Source organism: Humulus lupulus, chromosome 3 (assembly GCF_963169125.1).
Source record: "Humulus lupulus chromosome 3, drHumLupu1.1, whole genome shotgun sequence".
Lineage (NCBI taxonomy): Eukaryota > Viridiplantae > Streptophyta > Magnoliopsida > Rosales > Cannabaceae > Humulus > Humulus lupulus.
Window position 1 is genome coordinate 63,871,788 of NC_084795.1, and position 23,419 is coordinate 63,895,206.

At 37.2% G+C, this 23,419-nt stretch overlaps 1 protein-coding gene across 1 annotated transcript in view; it reads left to right on the forward strand.

The window, feature by feature from the left end:
- LOC133824254 (uncharacterized) overlaps positions 1-20,154 on the forward strand; it is an 81,577-nt gene extending 61,423 nt beyond the window's left edge. Inside the window, exons 4-8 of the mRNA XM_062257123.1 lie at positions 18,512-18,589; positions 18,745-18,772; positions 18,875-18,949; positions 19,633-19,737; positions 19,894-20,154. Coding sequence (XP_062113107.1) covers positions 18,512-18,589; positions 18,745-18,772; positions 18,875-18,949; positions 19,633-19,737; positions 19,894-20,154 — 547 coding nt within the window. The remainder of the gene's footprint in view (positions 1-18,511; positions 18,590-18,744; positions 18,773-18,874; positions 18,950-19,632; positions 19,738-19,893) is intronic.
- Positions 20,155-23,419: the final 3,265 nt, after the last annotated feature.

Consider the following 23,419-nt stretch of genomic DNA (forward strand, 5'->3'; position numbering starts at 1 on the left):
TGCGTCTGCTGCTACTACTACTACTGCTGCTGATGCTGTTGCAGCTACTACTGCGGCTGCTACTACTACTGCTGCTGCTGCTCCTAATACTGTTGCTATTACTACTAATTCTACTCCTACTGCTACTACTACTACTTCATCTGCTGCAGCTACTTCTACTGCTGCTCCTGCTCCTGCTATTGTTGCTACTACTACTAATACTACTTCTACTGCTACTACTTCATCTGCTGCCGCTACTGCTACTGCTGCTACTGCTACTGCTGCTACTACTACTACTGCTGCTGTAGCTCCTACTACTGTTGCTACTACTACTAATACTACTCCTACTGCTACTAATACTACTTCATCTGCTGCAGCTACTGCTACTTCTACTAGTGCTGCTGCTGCTCCTACTACTGTTGCTACTACTACTAATACTACTCCTATTGCAACTGCTGCTGCTGCTACTACTACTACCCCTTCTACTACTGCTACTGCTGTTGATGCTGCTGCTACTGCTGCTGCTGCTACTACTACTGCTGCTGATGCTGCAGCTACTACTGCGGCTGCTACTACTACTACTTCTGCTGCTGCTCCTACTACTGTTGCTACTACTACTAATACTTCTCCTACTTCTGCTACAACTACTTCATCTGCTGCAGCAACTGCTGCTGCTACTACTACTGCTGCTACTACTACTATTGCTTCTACTGCTACTGCTGCTGCTACTACTACTTCATCTGCTGCAGCTACTGCTGTAGCTACTACAACTATTACTACCAATACTACTACTACTGCTACTGCTGCTGCAACTACTACTACTACAACTGCTGTTACTACTACTACTACTACTACTTCATCTGCTGCAGCTACTACTGCTTCTACTACTGCTACTGCAACTATTGCTGCTGCTACTACTACTACCACTACCACTACTACCACTACTACTGCTACTGCTGCTGTTACTGCTATTGTTACTCCTACTCCGACAGCTACTGCTACTGCTACTACTGCTACTGCTGCTGCTACTGCTACTACTGTAGCTGCTGCTACTGCTGCTACTGCTGCTACTGCAACTGCTACTGCTACTGCTACTGCTACTGCTGCTACGACTTCTGCTACTGCCACTGCTACTGCAACTGCCACTGCTTCTGCTACTGCTACTGCTACTGCTACTGCTACTCTACTGCTACTGCTACTGCAACTACCACAACTACTACTACCATTACCACTACTACCACTACCACTACTACCACTACGACTACTACCACTACTGCAACTGCTACTGCTACTGCTACTACTGCTACTGATACTGCTACAGCTACTGCAACTGCTACTACTACTGCTACTGCTACTGCTACTCCTACTCCTACTGCTACTGCTACTCCAACTGCTACTGCTGCTGCTTCTGCTACTGCTGCTGCTACTGCTGCTACTGCTTCTGCTACTGCTACTGCTACTTCTACTGCTACAGCTTCTACCACTACTACTACTACCACTACTACTACTCGCTACTGCTACTGTTACTGCTGCTGCTACTACTACTGCTACTGCTACTGCTCCTGCTATTGCTACTGCTACTGCTGCTACTGCTTCTGCTACTCCAACTCCTACTGCTACTTCTACTGCTACTCCTACTGCTACTGCTACTACTACTGCTACTACTGCTACTACTGCTTCTGCTACTGCTTCTTCTACTGCTACTGCTACTGCTACTACCACTACTACTACTACCACTACTACTACTACCACTACTACCACTACAACTACTCGCTACTGCTACTACTACTGCTACTGCTACTGCTGCTGCAACTACTCCTACTCCTACTGCTACTGGTACTGGTACTGGTACTGCTACTGCTGCTGCTGCTGCTAATGCTACTACTGCTACTGCTACTGCTCCTGTTGCTGCTGTTGCTAGTGCTGCTACTGCTGTGCTACTTCTACTGCTGCTGCTACTGCTACTACTACTACTATTGCTACAGCTGTTGCGACTCCTACTCCTACTCCTACTCATACTCCTTCTGCTGCTCCTACTGCTGTTGCTACTACTGCTGCTACTGCTGCTGCTGCTGCTACTACTGTTGTTTCTACTGCTCCTACTACTGCTCCTACTACTGCTCCTACTACTACTACTACTACTACTATTACTGTTGTTGCTGCTGTTGATGCTACTGCTTTTGATGCTGCTGCTGCTGCAGCTTCTACTGCGGCTGCTACTAATACTGCTACTGCTGCTGCTCCTACTATTGTTGCTACTACTACTAATACTACTCCTACTGCTACTACTACTACTTTATCTGCTGCAGCTACTGCTACTTCTACTACTGCTACTGCTGCTCCTACTATTGTTGCTACTACTACTAATACTACTCCTATTGCTTCTAATTCTTCTGCTGCACCTACTGCTACTGCTACTACTACTGCTACTACTACTACTACTGCGGCTGCTACTATTACTACTGCTACTGCTACTGCTGCTGCTGCTGCTGCTGCTACTGCTACTACTCCTACTGCTACTGTTACTACTACTGCTACTGTTACTGCTACTCCTACTTCTACTGCTACTGCTGCTGCTGCTACTGCTGCTGCTACTACTGCAGCTACTACTTCTCCTACTACTGCTCCTACTACTACTACTTCTACTACTACTACTACTACTACTACTACTACTATTGTTGATGCTACTACTACTACTGTTGCTGCTGCTGCTACAGCTACTACTGCGGCTGCTACTACTGCTGCTGCTGCTGCTGCTCCTACTACTATTGCTACTACTACTAATACTTCTCCTACTGCTACTACTTCTACTTCATCTGCTGCAGCTACTGCTACTTCTACTACTGCTACTATTGCTCCTACTATTGTTGCTACTACTACTAATACTACTCCTATTGCTTCTAATTCTTCTGCTGCAGCTACTGCTGTCGCTACTACTACTGCTACTACTACTACTACTGCGGCTGCTACTATTACTACTGCTGCTGCTGCTCCTACTACTGTTGCTACTACTAGTAATACACCTCCTACTGCTACTGCTACTACTTCATCTGCTGCAGCTATTGCTACTACTACTACTGCTGCTGCTGCTCTTACTACTGTTGCTACTACTACTAATACTACTCCTACTGCTACTACTTCATCTGCTGCAGCTACTGCTACTACTACCGCTACTGCTACTTCTACTGCTACTGCTACTACTGCTGCTGCTACTACTACTGCTGCTGCAGCTACTACTGCAGCTGCTACTACTACTACTGTTGCTGCTCCTACTACTGTTGCTACTACTACTAATACTACTCCTACTGCTACTACTACTACTTCATCTGCTGCAGCTACTACTACAACTACTACTGCTGCTGCTGATCCTACTATTGTTGCTACTACTACTATTACTACTTCTACTGCTACTACTTCATCTACTGGAGCTACTGCTACTTCTACTAGTGCTGCTGCTGCTCCTACTACTGTTGCTACTACTACTAATACTACTCCTACTGCTACTACTTCCTCTGCTGCAGCTACTGCTACTACTACTACTACTACTACTACTACTACTACTACTACTACTATTGTTGATGCTACTACTATTACTACTCCTACTACTACTACTACTACTACTACTACTACTACTACTACTACTACTACTACTACTACTACTACTACTACTACTACTCCTGCTACTGCTGATGCTTCTGCTGCTGCTGCTCTTGTTGCTGCTGCTCCTACTGTTGTTGTTGCTGCTACTACTACTACTGCTGCTGCTGCTACTGCTACTGCTACTGCTACTTCTACCACTGTACTGCTACTACTGCTTCTGCTGCTGCTCCTACTGCTACTACTGCTGCTGCTGCTACTATTACTACTACTGCTGCTGCTGGATAATTACCCATTATTATCAAATAATTATTTCCTTGCCCTAGATAATTATTCCTTTGCAATTTAGTCCTTTCTCTTAAAAAATCTTTCTTTTGATATCCTTACCCTTTATAGTGTAGGACAGAGGTAATCTTGGGACCATGAATCTACAATACGAAGCTCCAATAAGCCAGATTATTAATTAAACTCTTTAGTCTAATAATCATATTTATTAATCCCATGATTACTCCACTATAAATATGGAATTGCACTCTAAGTATTTATAGAATTATATTTACAGAGCTTACTCTAGTAGTCCATTGATATAATCAATATATGTAGTTCTGTCCTCCATTTTTGGTTCGTTAATTATAGCTGGTCAAAATTATCGTTTTACCCTTCTAATTACCTATTGATCCTTAAGTACCATTAATTCATTAGCGAATAATTAATCTATAATCTAATTATAGATTTGAGCTCAATAACTATTCAGTTCCAGAAACAACCCGTATTGCCCCAAAGTCCCTAATGAGGTTTAATGGTTGGATTGGTAGGCCGGGAGGGCACAAATTGATTTATTATACCATGAATTGATTATATGCATGTTTATGTGAATTATATTATAATATGATGATAAATGCATGCATGTGGGTCCACATTTCATGATAAGGCCATTTTGGTAATTTGGCCCGTTGAGGGCATATTTGTATATTTGTATGCATGTTGGAGATCTATTGATGAGGCCACATTAAAATGTGGATTTGTTCGAGCCATTCAGCATGAGACGAAGGAGGGAAAAACCAAGGTTGAAAACCCTGGTTGTAGCGCTACAGCGCCCAGGTATAGGCGCTACAGTTCTAGCTAGGGGCTTTTCATTCTGCCTATTGTACTGGGGCGCTAGGGGGGGAGCGCTACAACGCTACCCTACTTTTCCAGATTCCTATTTTGGGCACTTTTGAGGGTTTTTGGCTTGGGGTTTCAATTCCTATGGCTCGGGATCGAATCTACTCAACGTTTAGGTGCAATTCAGGGTCCTGGGAGTGAGGTTTAGGTAAAGAACCTTTTTATTGTTGATTTTCATTAATGGAGTTTATATTTGGTTATGACTAGGTGATCGCAAAGGAATCAAAGGGTCGGTTGTTCTTTTACTAATTCTCGCTGGAACTAGAGGTAAGAAAACTGCACCCCATATGTGACATGCATGGTTATTATTGAGGCATGTTGAGTGTTTAAATGTGGACATTGATTTCATAACAAATGCTTAGCAAATCTTGCTTACTTCTGAATGACACTGGTTTATTAGTCAGAATCGGCAATGGTGTCGGTATTAACTGTGAAGTTGTGACTTAATAGTCAAGTTCAGTAGTAGTACTGAGTACTGGTCGTATGGTATTGGCTTATTAGTGAAGAACTATTTTAGCGTGTTTAACGCAAGCCGAAAATATTATATCTAATTGAATTAAGCATTATCATCTTGAGCATGAAATTCTTGACCAACCTTAAGTTCGATGAAAAGCAAAAGCGCTTGTCTAGTCTAATGGCTAGTCACTTAGTGCCAGGGCCAGAAGGCCCAGGTGACTGCATCGTCACATGGCTAGGGTGCAGAGCCCAAGTTAGTGACTTACTCATCACTTAGTCATCTGATTCAAGTTAGTGACTTACTCATCAGTCACCCATCTGATTCAAGTTAGTGACTTACTCATCAGTCACTCATCTGATTCAAGCTAGTGACTTACTCATCAGTCACTCATCTGGTTTAAGTTAGTGACTTGCTCATCAGTCACTCATCTGATTAGGGATATATTCCCCAGCATGATTATCAGAATCTCGATATTATCTGATTAGGGCTACAAGCCCCAGCATGGTTACAAAAGCCTTGAAGTGATATTCACTCATCCGTTTAGGGCTATAAGCTCTATATGATTATCATAATCATCATCTAATATTATCTACATGCAGTAATGAGTTTTCTTGTTGAGCCTTGGCTCACGGGTGCTATGTAGTGCAGTTAAAGGGAAAGAAAAGCTCACCCAGCCTTGAGTGGAGAGCTTAGGAGGTGATGTGTGTTAGATTAGCTTATACATGATCTTTATTTATTGTCATGTATATCTAATATTAAACAACTTAATATGAGATAGCCTAAAACATGTTTCTAAAATTGAATTCAAAGAGAAACAAAGAATAGAATACTTACAGTATACGCAGCAGAATTAAAGATTCCTTCCTTCAGTTTCTCTAACTCTTGTATCATCTCTGTCGCAGAGTATTATCAAGAAACTGAACTGATCTTCTATTTTCTTCACAATCTTCTAATCTATCCTTAGAACCTCCTAGACTAGTGTGGGAAATTCTCAACACATGAGATAGATATAGAGAGAAGAAGAGAAAATAACAAAGAGGTTTAGAAAAGGACTTGTGTTTAGAGAGAATCTAAAACTATCAGAAAATCTGACTTATCAAAAACCATTGTTTTGACTTCTCTATAAGCACTCCTTTTATAGACTCAATTAGGCCATTTAATTTAATTAAAAAATCAATAAAATAATAGCCATTTTGAAGCCCTAGATTGAAATTATCTATATTATTTTCTATTGATTTAATTAATTAAATAATTATTTAAATCCTTTATCAAATTTATTATTTATAATTTGAACCTTGATTTAAATTTATTTATTAATTTAGATACCAATTTATCTTAATTAATAAATCTGCCATAATTTCTCTTTTCTTCTCAAAATTACACAACTCTGTGAAACTATCCAAAATTGATCTGGTCAACTTTGATAATTCTAATTGATAATTAAATCAATTAATTGAGACTATCAAGATGATTTTATCCAAGGTACAATGGGGACCATGGGCCTATGAAATCAAGCTCCAATAAGTTATCATAAATCTAACAAATAAATTTACTAACTTATTAATTCCTCGTGACTCCACTATAGACTCGGAATTGCACTCTTGAATTCATAGAACGCTCTATAACAAATATAGATACGCTATTAATTATCCATTATTACAACCATAATTGTCACTCAATCCTCTATAGACGGTCTGCAATGAGATAGGACTAAAATATCGTTTTACCCCTCATTGTATTTTATCCTTAAAACACTTAGTTCCTTGTAAATGATATTTTAGTAAACTAACACCTTGAACCAAACTAAAAGGAAACCATCGTTTCAGTTCTTCATCAAAATCTATAGATGTTCATATCTATGATTAACACTCCCACTCAATTATACCACCGAGTTCCCAAGATGTAAGTATGGGCTAGTTCGTAGGGTAAGCTGGTAATGAACAAGTCAAAGAACTCAAATAATACAATTAGTTAGAATACTAACCACTCAGAATTGAGATTGAATTGACCTATGGTCACCTATATGATATGACTTTAATGGATAATAACGGTATGTTTACTTATCTTATCAACTGTCAATATTGGTCATGTCTGATGTAACAAATACATCCGATCTTATCTACTCTGCTAATATTCTGGAAAGAACATAACACTGTAATGTGTAAGTAGATCATATCGTAGATTGGCAAGTCAATGTAAATCCTGTGCATTGACTGATCTTAGGACTAACTTATTTTGAACATATAATCATATTTATATTCCACTGTGATTACGTCACTATAAATAAGATTAGTTATATGCTCGGGGTTTAATAGAAGTTTATATTAAAAAAATAATCATGAAAATAAAACATGTGAGCAAAGTGATTGACCAAGTCAAAAAATGATTTCTATTCTTTTATTGATAATAAAATGAGATTACAAAGAATTTGAGTTTTAATTAGGGCATAAAACCCCAATAATGTGTACATATGCGGCCGCTTGACCACCACAGCCAAGGAGTTTCTCAGAGGAACTAGGGGTTAACCCTATTTTCGCCGCTTAGGTGGGCAAGTTGTAATTTTTATACTGTAATGACCGTTTTGGATTGTAAATAACTTGTAAATGTTTTTTATGGGCCCATGAATAGTTTTATGTGTTAAGTAAATATATCATTTCCTTTTGCTTGGTTTTTCACCTTAGCCTGTTAATAACACCTAGATGCACGTTTATAACCAAATGAATTGATTAGTGAGTTAAGCATGGTTCAAAGTTCACAGTAATGGTCTTGGAGTAACCAGGACGTTAGAACTTGGTATCAGAGCGTGCCAAGGTTTAGGGTTCCTGTAGACTGGCTGGACGTGTACACTTGCCACTAAAGACAAGCTCGACTCATGGTTTGGTAACTATTTATGTAGTTATGTATTTAATTGCTTAAATAAAGTATAAATGCTTTACCTGTCCACATGAAATAAAATGATAAGGTTGTGCCTTGACTACTGCATCATTAGCAAGAACATGCTTATTAGTACTGATATTGCTAGAACATGTTCATCAGTATTGTTCATTGTGAATTATCAATTGATACATGTTAAATGTTAAATGCTATGATCATGTATCCATTTGTATATCTGTATAACTATGGAATTGGTGATTATCTGATGATATTGGACCGTGAGGCGGCAAGAGGTTTTGTTATTACTACTTAACTAGTTGCATTAATTGTTTCAGCATAGTATACGTGATAGAATGATTCCTAAACAGACAGATCCATCAGCTAGCCAGGAAGAACAAAGACAGAATAATAGACAGGGTCAAGAGAATGACCAGAATCAGATTCCACAACCAGCTCCTGATAACTGGCAACAGCTGATTAATGACCTGCATGCTAGAGTATTGAGGCAGGAAGAAGAAATTTGCCTCCTGAGACAACAGTAGGTCCATGCAAGAACCAGTGTACCAGAGGCACCACCTGTATCGGTGCAAAAAGTTGAGCAGCTACCTAAGGTTGGAAACAAATAGGAGCCTCTTTATGAAAGGTTCAAGAAGGAGCAACCTCCAGTATTTGAGGGTAGTGCAGATCCTACTAAAGCTGAGTAGTGGATGAGCATGATTAAAAACATCCTTGATTTCATGAGGGTGTCTGGTAATGAGAGGGTGGCTTGTGCCACGTATATGTTTCGGGAGGATGCTCGAATTTGGTGGGAGGTTACATCCCAGACCAGAAATTTTAATACCCTGAGTTGGGAAGAGTTTCAAACTCTGTTCAATGAGAAGTACTACAATGATGCCATCAGGGCTACAATAGATGAAGAGTTTATTAGATTACATCAGGGGAGTTTATCATTGATTGAATATGCCTTCAAGTTTGATAGATTGGCGAAGTTTTCCATGGAGCTGGTGCCCACTGATGGGAACAGAAGGGAGAGGTTTCTCCAGGGGCTACAACCTAGATTAGCCTGGGATGTTCGTATCCCCACTGTGGAAGGAGTTACTACTTATGCACAGGTGGTTGAGAAGGCGCTCATAATCGAGAGCGCAGAGAACAAGATCTGGCGAGATAATACATCCACAAGAGAGTTTAGGAGGACAAGTCCTCCATTTGTGGGCTCAGGTAGGGGCGAAGGCTCTAGTGATCAAAAGAGGAAGGTTCATAACCCCTTCCCAGCTCCAGGTCCTGATAGGCGACCTCGTGGTATTACAATGGGTTGTCAAGGTGGCAGTCAGGTCTGGAAGACTTATCTAGAGTGCCCCAGGTGCAAGAGGCGCCATTTGGGAGAGTGTAGGGAAAAGGCATGCTTCTTATGTGGGGCAGTGGGTCATTTCAAGAAAGATTTCCCTAAAGCAAGAAAGGGAGAACCCAGGAAGGCAGACAGCTCGGCCCCATCTCGAGTGTTCGAATTGACACAAGCAGAAGCTAAGGCTTCACCCTCAGTAGTTAGAGGTCAGCTTCTTAGTGTTGGAACCCCTTCTACTATTTTGATTGATTCTAGTGCTACACATTCTTTTGTTGCTAGTAGAATTATTGATAGACTGTGTAGACCATGTGATTATTATGCTGTGGGGTTCAAAACCTTATTACCCATTGGGGAGTTAGTAGTATCTAGGAGATGGGTCAGATTTTTGCCAGTGATAGTGGAGGGCAAAGAGTTGTCATTGGATTTGATAGAGTTAGTTGTGACTGACTTTGACATGATTCTTGGTATGGATTGGTTAATGAAGTATGGGGCAACCATAAATTACAGAAGGAAGATGGTTACATTTGAGCCTAAAGGTGAGGATCCTTTTGTGTTTTTTGGTACTGTGCATGGACCTCGCATACCTATGATTTCTGTTTTGATGGCTAGGGATCTATTGCAAGGAGGTTGCATTGGATTCTTAGCCAGTGTGGTGGACACCACTCAGGTCATGCCAGTGAGACCAAAAGAGACCAGACTAGTCTGTGAGTTTCTGGATGTGTTTCTAGAAGATTTACCAGGGTTGCCACTGCATAGAGAGATTGAGTTCATGATAAAATTGGCACCAAGGACAGAGCCAGTGTTTAGAGAACCTTACAAAATATCCCCAGCTGAGTTGAAACAATTGAAAGTACAGTTGCAAGAGTTGTTGGATTTGTGTTATATCAGACCTAGTTTATCACCTTCGGGTGCACCAGTTTTGTTTGTGAAGAAGAAAGATGGTTCTATAAGGATGTGCATTGATTACAGAGAACTGAATAAGTTACCAATTAAGAAAAAGTATCATCTGCCAAGGATAGAAGATCTGTTTGATCAGTTGCAAGGTAAAAAGGTATTCTCAAAGATAGACCTTCGTTCTAGTTATCATCAGTTGAGGGTCAAGGAGGGAGACATACCAAAGATTGCTTTTCGCACCAAATATGGGCATTATGAGTTCTTAGTCATGTCTTTTGGATTGACTAATGCCCCAGATGCTCTTATGGATTTGATGAACAAAGTGTTCTAGGATTATCTAGACCAGTTTGTGATTGTCTTCATCGATGATATCCTGATTTATTCTCAGTCAGAGTCAGAGCATGAGCAACATCTGAGATTGGTTCTACAAAAACTGAGGGAACACAAATTGTTTGCAAAGTTCAAGAAATGTGAGTTCTGGTTATCTCAGTTATCTTTTCTTGGGCACATTGTCAGTAAGGAGGGGATTAAGGTAGATCCAGCCAAGATTGAGGCGGTCAGAGATTGGCCAAGGCCAAAGAATGCTTCTGAGGTTAGAAGTTTCCTTGGATTTGCAGGTTATTACATGCATTTTGTGGAAGGGTTCTCAAAGATTGCTACTTCATTGACTGAGCTGACACGCAATAATCAGAAGTTTGTGTGGTTAGATAGGTGTGAGAATAACTTTCAGGAACTAAAGCAGAGATTGATTACAACTCTAGTTCTGAGTCTTCCAACAGATCAGGAGAATTTTGCGATATACTGCGATGCTTCACATCAGGGTTTGGGCTATGTTTTGATGCAGTTAGGAAAGGTGATCGCTTATGCCTCACATCAGCTGAAGGAGTATGAACAATTATATCCCACTCATGACTTAGAGTTGGTGACTGTGGTCTTTACATTAAAGGTATGGAGGCAGTACCTTTAAGGAAAAAATGTGAGATCTACACTGACCAGAAGAGCCTGAAGTACTTCTTCACACAGAAAGACTTGAATATGAGACAAAGGCGTTGGCTGGAGTTAGTAAAAGATTATGATTGTGAGATTTTGTATCATCTAGGAAAGGCCAATGTGGTAGCAGATGCTTTAAGCTGGAAGGGTCTGGGACAAATTTATAGTGCGAGGCTGACAGCTAGAGAGTTAGCAGATGATATGACCAGAGTTTGTATAGAGTTGCTAGTAGGCCAGTTGGCCAATATTACGCTACAGTCTACACTGTTGGAAAGAATAAAGGAGGGTCAGTTGGGTGATCCATCGGTGACCAAGATCAGAGAGGATGTTCTGGCTGGAGTATCCAGAGATTATATGGTGTCTAATTTGGGCTTGTTGAGATATAAGGGTCGAATATGTGTTCCGTTAGAGACTGCTATGAGGTGGGAGATTCTGGATGAATCTCATACTACACCTTACTATTTGCATCCAGGTACCACGAAGATGTATCAGGATGTGAGATCGCTGTATTGGTGGCCGGGGATGAAGAAGGATGTAGTGGAGTATGTGGCTAAGTGCTTGACATGTCAACAGGTCAAGGTTGAGCATCAGAGGCCAGCAGGGTTATTGCAGCCTCTAGATATCTTGGAGTTGAAATGGGAGGACATCACGATGGATTTCGTGGTGGGGTTACCAGGACTATTAGTCAACATGATGCAGTATGGGTTATGATGGATCGCTACACCAAGTAAGCTCACTTTTTACTAGTGAGGACTACATATACAGTTGACCAATACGCAGATCTCTATGTGAGAGAGATCGCGCGCCTCCATGGAGCACCAAGGTCAATCATGTCAGATCGGGATCCCACTTTTACTTCCAAGTTCTGGGGGATTTTATAGAAGGCCATGGGAACACAGTTGAAGTTCAGTACTGCTTATCATCCTCAGACAGATGGATAATCTGAGAGAACAATTCAAATATTAGAAGACATGTTGCGAGCATGTGTGCTGGACTTTGATGGATCTCGGAGTAAGTATCTTCCTTTGATAGAATTTTCCTACAACAACAGTTATCAGTCTACTATTGGGGTGTCACCTTATGATATGCTGTATGGTAGGAAGTACAGATCTCCCATTTATTGGGATGAGACAGGAGAAAGGAGATACTTGGGTCTTGAGGTCGTTCAGAGGACTAGTGAGGCCATTGAGAATATTAGAGCTCGGATGCATGCTTCTCAGAGTAGACAGAAAAGTTATGCAGATCCCAAGTGCAGGAACGTGGAGTTCCAAGTGTGAGCTATGTTTTCCTTAGAGTCACACCATGGAAAGGGGTGAGAAGATTTGGGAAGAAGGGCAAGCTGAGCCCTAGATTTGTAGGTCCATTTGAAATCTTGGAGAGGATTGGTCAGGTGGCTTATAGGTTGGCCTTACCACTGGCATTGTCAGCCATGCATAACGTGTTTCATGTTTTAGGTCATCAGAGGTATGTATCTGAAGTAACTCATGTTTTGAGTTATGAAGAACTAGAGCTAGAGGCAGATCTCTCCTATGAGGATTAGCCAGTCCAAATACTTGACAGAAAGGACAAGGTTCTCAGGAATAAGACGATACCTTTGGTTACGGTATTGTGGAGGAGCATCAAGGTTGAGGAAATGACCTGGGAGCTGGAGTCATACATGCAGAATCAGTATCCCGAGCTATTCAGGTAAATTTTGAGGATGAAATTTTTGTAAGGAGGGGATAGTGGTAATGCCCCAAAATCCCTAATGAGGTTTCATGGTTGGATTGGTAGGCCGGGAGGGCCATAATTGATTTATTATGCCATTAGTTGAGTATATGCATGTTTATTATAATTATATTATAATATGATGATAAATGCATGCATCTGGGTCCACATTTCATCATAAGGGCATTTTGGTAATTTGGCCCGTTGATGGCAATTGTATATTTGTATGCATGTTGGTGATCTATTGATTAGGCCACATTATAATGTGGATTTGTTCGAGCCATTCGGCAAGAGATGATCTTTGAGTGCAAGTTAGCGATTTGGTCATAACGGGGTTGATTTCGGGGCTCAGGGTGAGTCTCGGGGTAATTTGATGATTACAACACTTGCTGGGAATAAAAGGGTAATGGGATATGATTTATTGGTATTTGAGAATATTGGGAATAACTGGAATTGGAGAGCGTTAATTAAGATTAAAGAGATATGCAGGAAAGGACTTTAAATGACCTAGGGGAAATATAGTCTTTTCACCCTAAGGATATATTTGAACCACGGAAAGCTTTAGAAGCTTAAACCAAAATAGAGCACCATCTTCATCTTCTCCCGACCAAATTTATTCTCCTTTTCTCTTTGGATTTTTGAGTTTCTTTTGAGGATTCAAGCTAAGGAAGTGAGTCTTGAGGGCTTAGGGTTGTGTTCCACCATTGAATAGGGTTCTATACTGAGCTTGAGGTAAGGTTCTAGCCATTAAAACTCTGGTTTTATACTCTGTTTTTAATTTGGGTTTCAGCTGGATTTTCTAGGTTGATATTGACGATTGATGGGAGTTTTTGGCAAGGGTTGCTTGGGTTATGATGCCTAGGACTTGTGTATATGGTTTTGGGGTTCATTTAGGAGTTTGAATGAGGTTTGGAAGCTTGTTTTGAAGGTTGGAAATGGAGGAGTCGAAGGAGAGAAAAACCAGGGTTGAAAATCTTGGTTGTAGCGCTACAGCGCTAGCCAGAGGCTTTCCACTTTTCCTATAGCGCTGGGGCGCTAGGGGTGGAGTGCTACAATGCTACCCTGTTTTTCTAGATTCCTATTTTACGAACTTTTGAGGGTTTTTGGCTCAGGGTCTCAATTCCTGGGTGTCGGGATCGAATCTACTCACCGTTTGGGTACAATTCGGGGTCCCAGGAGTGAGGATTAGGTCAATAACCTTTTTATTGTTTATTTTCATTAATGGAGGTTATATTTGGTTATGACTAGGTTAACGCTAAGGAATCAAAGGGTTGATCATTCTCAAGGGTCATTCTTTTACTCTTTCTCGCTCGAACCAGAGGTGAGAAAACTGCACCCCATATGACATGCATGGTTATTATTGAGGCATGTTGAGTGTTTAAATGTGGACATTGATTTCATATCAAATGCTTAGCAAATCTTGCTTACTTGTAAATGGCACCGACTTATTAGTCAGAATCGGAAATAGTGTCGGTATTAACTCTGAAGCTGTGACTTAATAGTCAAGTTCGGCAGTAATACTGAGTACTGGTCGTATGGTATTGGCTTCTGAGTCAAGAATTGTTTTAGCGTGTTAACGCAAGCCGAAAAGATTAGATCTAATTGACATAAGCATTATCGTCCTGAGCATGAAATGCTTGGCCGACCTTAAGTTTGATGACAAACAAAAGCTCTTGTCTAGTCTAATGGCTAGTCACTTAGAGCCAGGGCCAGAAGGCCCAGGTGACTGCATCATCACATGGCTAGGATGCGGAGCCCGAGTTAGTGACTTACTCATCAGTCACTCATCTGATTCAAGTTAGTGACTTACTCATCAGTCACATTTGATTCAAGTTAGTGACTTACTCATTAGTCACTCATCTGATTCAAGCTAGTGACTTACTCATTAGTCACTCATCTAGTTTAAGTTAGCGACTTGCTCATCAGTCACTCATCTAATTAGGGCTATACGCCCCAACATGATTATCAGAATCTTGATATTATCTGATTAGGGCTACAAGCCCCAGCATGGTTATTAAAACCTTGAAGTGATATTCACTCATCTATTTAGAGCTATAAGCTTTGTATTATTATCATAATCATCATCTGATATTATATACATGCAGTAATGAATTTTTTTGTTGAGCCTTGTCTCACGGGTGCTAGTGGTTAAGGTAATGGGAAAGAAAAGCTCACCCAACCTTGAGTGGAGAGTTTAGGTGGAGATGTGTACATATGCAGCCGCTTGACTACCACAGCCAAGGAGTTTCCCAGAGGAACTAGGGGTTTACCCCATTTTTGCTGCTTAGGTCGGTGGGTTGTAATTTTTACACTTTAATGACCATTTTGGATTGTAAATAACTTGTAAAAGTTTTTATGGGCCCATGAATAGTTTTATGTTTTAAATAAAATATATCATTTCCTTTTGATTCACTACTACAAAATTGTACTTAGACGACATGCATGAGATGATGTTTGTAGTAAAACTGTCGTGTCATGTTAAAAATATACATGACACAACAATCGCTCACAAATTGTTGTGCCATGCAAATTAAAACTCACATGAAACGACAGTTCTAAGGAGACTGTTGTAACATGCCTATTTTTAACATGAGACAACATTTCTACTTAAACTGTTGTCTAATGCAATACAATTTTTCTAATCAAGTACTAATTTAATTTGTATTTTTTTAATATAATTTAATATATTTTATGTAAGGCTATTTAGGATTTTTACCCCCGAACTCTTACCACTACCGTATCGTGCCCCCTAATTTTTTCAGGCCGTTAAAAACTCCCCTCGAAATATTCACAGTAATGTAAAGAAGGACTTCCGTTAACTTTCAACACATGTGGCTAACAAACGGCTGACATGGCTCTTTACATGCTGATGTGTCTTGGCCATGTTAGCGCCATGTGTGTAATTTTAAATTAAAAAATCTATAATCATATTAAAAATTAATGAATTGAACACTAAAAAATAGAATTAATAAATTAAACCATTTTTTATACATTAAAAAAAATAAAAACCATATTTAAAAATAATAAAATTACACACATGGCGCTGACATGGCCAAGATACATCAGCATGTAAAGAGCCATGTCAGCCTTTTGTTAGCCACATGTGTTGAAAGTTAACGGAAGTCCTTCTTTACATTACTGTGAATATTTCGGGGGGAATTTTTAACGGCCTGAAAAAATTAGGGGGTACAATACGGTAGTGGTAATAGTTCGGGGGGTAAAAATCCTAAATAGCCTTTATGTAAATATATTAATAGAAAGTATTAATTAATAATTTGCAACACACAATACCTACTAGTTAAAGAATGAGTTTTATTTTTAAATGAGTTATTCAAATAATTGTTTATTTTTTTAATACTTTTTTTGTAATATTAATTTCTAATTGAATTACTTATTATATATTTAATAAAATAAGATTTCTTTTATTAAAAATTCATTAATGATTGTGTTGTTTGGTAACACTTAAAAAATAAGTTTTTATTTAGTTAATTAAAAAATTGAGAATTAAACAAAAAACAGTGTTTGGTAACTTTATTTTTATTTATTATTTTTTAAATTTTAATTAAAATTCATTAAATTTTGAAATAGAATTTTTTTCACTTTTAATTTTTTTTAAACCGTTACGACTTTTTGTTTCTTCTCTTCTTCAAATGAACACCCCATTTCATATTGTTAAAGAAAAAATAAAAATAAAATTTATCAAACGCGTTTATTGTTTTTAAAAACAAAAAATAATAAACGCGTTTGATAACTTTAATTTTTATTTTTTCTTTAACAATATGATATGTTAATTTAAAGAATAGAAGAATAAAAAAAAAGTAAAAGTTGAAAACACTTTAAAAAAATTTGAAAGTGAAAAAATTTTATTTTGAAAATTTAATAAATTTAAATTAAAATTTTAAAAAATAACAAATAAAAATAGAGTTACCAAACATATTTTATGTTTAATTGTTAAATTTTTTAATTACTTAAATAAAAAACTATTTTTTTAAGTATTACCAAACAATATAAAAATTTTTACCAATTAAACACAACCCATAATTATTAAAAATTTATAGTATTAATTTTATTTTTTTCTTTTAAAACTAATAAAAACTATTTTTTAAAAAACATATTATTTTTTCTCTTCTTTATTTTTTAAAGAATGACTTATTTCTAGGTTAAAAAATTGCCCCAGTAATCTTGACCCCCTCCACCCTCGTTTGACCTCGCGCGCAGCACCTCCTCCATGACGGCGCCTCCCACCTTTGTTCGACAACCCCGGACAGCACCCCAAGACAGTAGCCCAGCCGCCGTTCGACCCAAGGACAGAAACCCCTCCATTGCTCGACATCCACAACAGTTCGTGTGACTGGTGCACTACTACAAAATACCCTTTCTAGGACACTTTTTTAGGACACGCACCTAAATGCAAGTCCTTAAAAATGTTTATGAAGTTTTTAGGACACTCGTTGAGAGTCCTGAAAAAACACAATTTAGGACTCGCAATGAGTGTCCTAAAAAAGTATGCGAGTCCTAAACAGTTCTTGGTTGAAAAATTAGAAATGATGACTTTTTAGGACTCGTAAAGTGAGTCCTAAAAAAATATTAAGGACTCCCAAAGCGAGTCCTTAAAATTGTTAGTAAAAGGGACAAATAAAACTTCATTTTTTTCGAAAATTGGGGGTCAAAATTGTTCAGCACAAAATAACACAGAGTAGAAAACTCAAAATAACACAAAGACAAGAAAACTCAGTCACATTTGGGGATTTAGGTTTGGTCACATTTGGGGATTTCGGTAGGGCCTTCTGGACGGAGGAGCGTGGGTGAACGATGGCTGCTGGGTGGTGAACGGCGACGAAGGAGGCGAGCAGCAAGCGTCGGCTCTCGGGACCCAGGGAAATCTTCTTCGACATCATGGGTTCTCGGCTCCTGCATCTCGGTTTGCGGTGGCGGCGCTGGTTCTCGGCAAAGGGTTCCCGTTCACGTATGGTTCATGCCCAGTAGGTTTTCTTTGGGTTCAAGTTCTGTTCTGGATTTGATAATAGGTTTGGTTATTTGGGACTTCTTCTCTGTAAATGTGAATTTGTAAGGGTATTGACTCATGTTGTACCATTGTATGTCTTTGTATTGTAAAGAAAGAAGAAGAAGAAATTACGGTAAAGCTATGGGCAGAAATCAAGATCGTAATTTCTATTAAGTATCTTCCATTTGTGTTTCTTTCATTCTTTTTTCTTTTTTAGCATCTCTGTATCTATCTTTGTGTATTCTATAAAATTTCAAAGTAAAGTACTGAGGTGCTTACTCTCAAAATTCCCAGATTTTATTTTTGTTCATAGATAACTTGTTCTACTTTTGTCTACCCAGTTCAGCCAGAAGATTTTGAAGAAGATTTGTTAATTTTTAGTATCAAGAACCTTTAGGCCCTCCTACTTAATTGCACATATGGAACTCATGTTCAAGACACAAACTTTTATGTGAAAAATTCATTGTTGTAGCTGTTATTTCTCTGGGTGAAACTTGTTTAGTCTTTTTCTTGTTCTTTTTTTGCAGAACTTTCCTTGTCAAGAAGTTGAAAGACATAACAAGCCGGAGGTTGAGCTTAAGTATGTTAAGGATTTTTGGCTCTTAGCATGTGCCATTCTTTTTAGAACTATGAGTACTTTCATGTGACTTAGTTTTTCACAAGTCAGCGAATAATTTTCTGAATGTTGGATTGGTGTTTTTATTGATATGTGATAGCTTTCTTCATAACTTTCAGGACTAGCTCTGAACTTCTGTTGAATCCGGTAAGTATCATATGTTTACTTTAGTGACAGAAGTTCTTAATCTTATGCAGTGTGTATTTATACTATTTATAGATCACGTTTTAATTAGAAGTACTTTTTCAGGTTTTGATTTGTAGAAACGAGGCTGAGAAATGGTTAATTGAAACATCTATTAATTCATTGCGCATAAGCCTCAAGGTAATTATAAGCAATTCTTGTTTACTTCATAAAATTTAAACAGTTTGAGATAAATGAGTCTATGTTATCAATATTATTAACTCTGTTTATTTTCACATTGATATGGAAACTTATGGTGAGAAACTGCGTCAGCGGTCTTTGTTGTTTGAATTGTGATTATATTATGGATCTTCATTTATATATGAATGAACCTTATAGTTATTATGTAGAACTTCACCAATTTTTTATTTTAACAGCATGAGAGATCAATCAAGTCAAGCTTAAATAGTAAGATTCAAATGTATAATAAAATGTGTTGTAGAAATGTAATATAGAAACTTCTTACATAGCCCAAATTTTGTGATTATTGTGGACCACTAATAAAGAGGGCATTCCATGCATGATTTGGTGATTTTTATATGCACGGCAAATCATTTTTTTTCTTTCTTAAAAGATAATTGAATATATTGAATGAAAAATTACTTATTGTGTGTGATATAATATGGAGACTTTTTACATAAGACGAAGCCTGCCCTATGTGGGCTTTTCCTGTAAATTTCAACTTCAAATCTTTTTTCGGCAGAATTCATAAGACGAAGCCTGCCCTTCGTGGGCTTTTCCTGTAAATTTCAACTTCGAATCTTTTTTCGGCACACTTCATATTATAGGTCTGATAAGGGTACATCAATTTTCCTCTTGCATAGGTGAAGCAGGCAGATGAACTAGAAAACATGCTAACTAAAAAATTTCTTAGATTTTTGTCAATGAGAGCAGAAGCATTTCAGGTGCTTAGAAGAAAACCAGTACAGGTACGTAGTCTTTGTTACTTCTGTAGTGGTCAAGACATTTCTAGAGTGTGGCATTAACATACAGATTTACTTGCTGTGTGTATATGGAATTTAACATTTTATCAGCCTTAGTACTATCAGTCTATTCATTTGCTCTTTTTGCTGCTGTGCATGCAGGGTTATGATATTAGCTTCCTTATAACAAATTACCACTGTGAGGATATGCAGAAGCACAAGCTCATTGATTTTATCGTACAATTCATGGAGGCAAGAACTTTATTAAAATCTCATAAAATTCATATTTCAATAAATGGTAGTAGATATATGTGTATTCCATTTGATAGTTTAATATTAAGTGATTCAGGACATAACAATGAACCCCATAAGTTTCTACAGTCTAATTCTGAAATAATTCCTTTCAAGAACACATATTTATAATTGTTTAGTAGAGTTCAGATAGTAAATACTCAATCGTATGCGATTTCCCTGTATTTATTCATTGTCATCTCAGACCTGAACTAGATATTGAACAAAATTATCCTTTATGGTTCAACTGGGTATCGAAAACCTGATGCAGTGGTTAAAACTCTGGGAAAAGGGTTTAGGAGTTCATTGTTTTGTAAATATGAAGGTTTCCTGATTATTTTTTTCTTATTTGTATAGGGTTTTCATGATGATTACCTTCCTAAAGGCAGAAGGCAGTGGCTTGCGTTTAACGTGCACTCTGCTGATGATGAAGGGGTTTGGAAAGCATCTCTTGCAGCAGTTGCTGAATTTAACAGGCTCAAGGTTTGTTGGCTTAATAATTTCATGATATTTGTTTTAAAATAAATGAAACTTTATATTTTTTTTTTATGAATTTTCTTGAAATGTTTTCTTTCTTATCTTTTATATATGCATGTATGCAGGGTGCTGATTTGAAGCTTAGCAAGGTTCTGAGTGTGTTATCTGGGATGGCAGCAGGAGTGCATTACGATTTGACGTTGCAATGTACTGATGGTTGCTTCTATGAAGCTAGGATCTTCATGGAAATTGGCGATGCTATCGAGTTAATAACATTTAGGCCTGCAAAACATTGGCCAAGGCCAACGATGAGGTAAGAATTTAGTAGATAAGAAGATTGTGAAGAGGAGGAACTAGTCATTTAGGTGGTGCTGAAACCTCATGAACATAGATGGTACCAATGAACTAGGAAGAACTAGAAGACTTGGGGGAAGAAAATACCTTTTTTCATTTTATGCAAATGGTTGCCTTTGTTAATAATTTTGATTGATTGGTTCTTTCTTAAAAAAATTATTAAAAATCATGTTCTCTAAATAAAGTTGATAGTATTTTAGAATTGATTTGTTATATTGCTCCTATTTTTAAAACCAAAATCTGCTATATAAAACTAAAATTGATTTGTTATATTGCTCCTATTTTTAAAACCAAAAAATGTATTCTATATATATATAGAATTGATTTGTTATATTGCTCCAAAAATAAAAAACTTTATGCTGATCCAGAAAAGTTAAAGCAACAAAATATAAGAATTTTAATGTCTACTCTATTCAAGAATTGCAACGAGTAGTTGAATCTTCGTCTTAGTTTATAAATTACCTAACTAAATCTTTTAAATATTAACACAACGTTTTTTTTTTAATACCATGTAATATATTTTCATTATTTCACATATTTAATATTTATTATGGAAATCATATAATTTTTAAATATTTCTGTTTTAAATTCAAACATATGTAGTGCAAAACATAACGTGCATTGCACGTACATTCTAACTAGTATATATATATATATAAGTTGAATATAGTTTTCGTGCATGCTAAACAAAGTATATATATATTGTAGTTATCAGTCCCTTTAAGTTGATTAATCTCTTAGACAACTCTCTAGGCCATTTTCATTGGATTATGACCAATGAGACAATTGAAACTTAATGCTCAGCTGCAACTATGTGTTTTCATCTATACATGCCAAATTATTTCAGTGTTCGATTTCGATTTCATCGTTGACAATTAAATTAATCCTACACACACATATATATATACATATTATTTAGTTTCACCTCCTTTTATTATTATTATTAATTGTATTTTTCTTAACCATGCATATATGTAACCCACGATGTAAGCTTTTGTGCCCTGTTATTCTAACTAGCTAGTTATAATGTTATTTCTTGCTAATATACTGAATAATATAAGAGTGTGTGTCTATCAATATATAGGAGTAGATTTTGCATCCCGTCCACCCCATAACTGTTAGATCAATGGTTGAGTTAATCCAATGATTATTAATCATTGGAACTCCTCAAAGTTCATCAAATTAAATTTAGAGTACATGCAGTGCATTCTCTGTTTCTTTCCTTTCCTTTTTTGTTTTTGTTTAATTTTCTTTTTTTTTTTGGCTAAGATTCTTTTTTGATCTGATTACTATAAAGATATATATCTAAAATGGTATGCATGATGATACAACTTTGATGTATTGATGCCTGTCAGTTTGTGCTTGCCCTGCCAGAAGAGTATAATATTAATATAGCATATTTAAGAGAGATAATTAGAATTTTGGTGAAGGTGGGGAAAATGATAATAATATATATGATATTGGTCAAGAAATATATCAATCCATATACAAAATAAAAGTATAGTTGAGACATAGTTTTCATATGGAGTGGCCGGACTAGACCGCTACCCATTGTTCTACAACTTAAAAACTATACAAAGATTCTTAATTGGTGTAACACATCAACTTCCTCAATAGTACTTTCAAATTCCACATCTTTTTCAATTAGGTTTTCCTAATGAGCTCCTCGTGTTTCACACTATCCATATGTGTGCCCTATATATATTATAGTTTATAATAATATTTTTCTGTATATATATAGATATATTGATTGATCAATTCAAATAACTTAAAAGCAATCAATAAGACAAAAATCTTCCACTTGTTAACATTTTATTATTAAATTTAAGATCATTCATCCCTATCAAATTATTTTACTTGGTAAAATATTTTGAATTATTGTATACGGATAGAGAAGCTTCTGTTTGACCCCTATACATTTCATTCAGAAAATGAGAAAATCATTTGTCCCATGGTAATAAGCAAATAAGTAACTAAGTCAATCTATCACTCGTTTAGTACCTGCATCTACCTTTAGCTGTCATAATTGCATTTTTTTTCCTTTTACAACAGTAATAAAAAAATTGATTGGATATTAGACCTATGTTGTTATAAATTTCGATTAACATCGCAAGTATAGATAGCTAGGTTTATATAATATGCATATCATCCTTAGATCTAATCCATTGTATTTAAAATTTTCTATTTAAAGCAATTATTCATCACCTGGCAAGCGATGTGTCATCATCATGCAGGCGATTATCAGGTACATTTGCTGGCAGTAGTATTATTATTCTTTTATTCTTTTTAATATTATACATGTGTATTTTAGAGGAGTTTGAATATCTTAAATATTCATCCATAGTGAAGTAGGTTCTGGGATTATAATTGTGTGCTGCGGTGATAACGGAAGGTTGAAAACTTGCATGTATTAGTGAAGTAGGTTTTGAAAATTTTGTGTGCTGCCGTGATATATGGATGAAAACATGTGTGTTGTTTGATTTGTTTGTGTTGATTGTGATAGATGGCTAAGCTAGTAAATTAGGGTATTTGTTCTCCGATTTACTTTTATACTTTAATGTTTTCT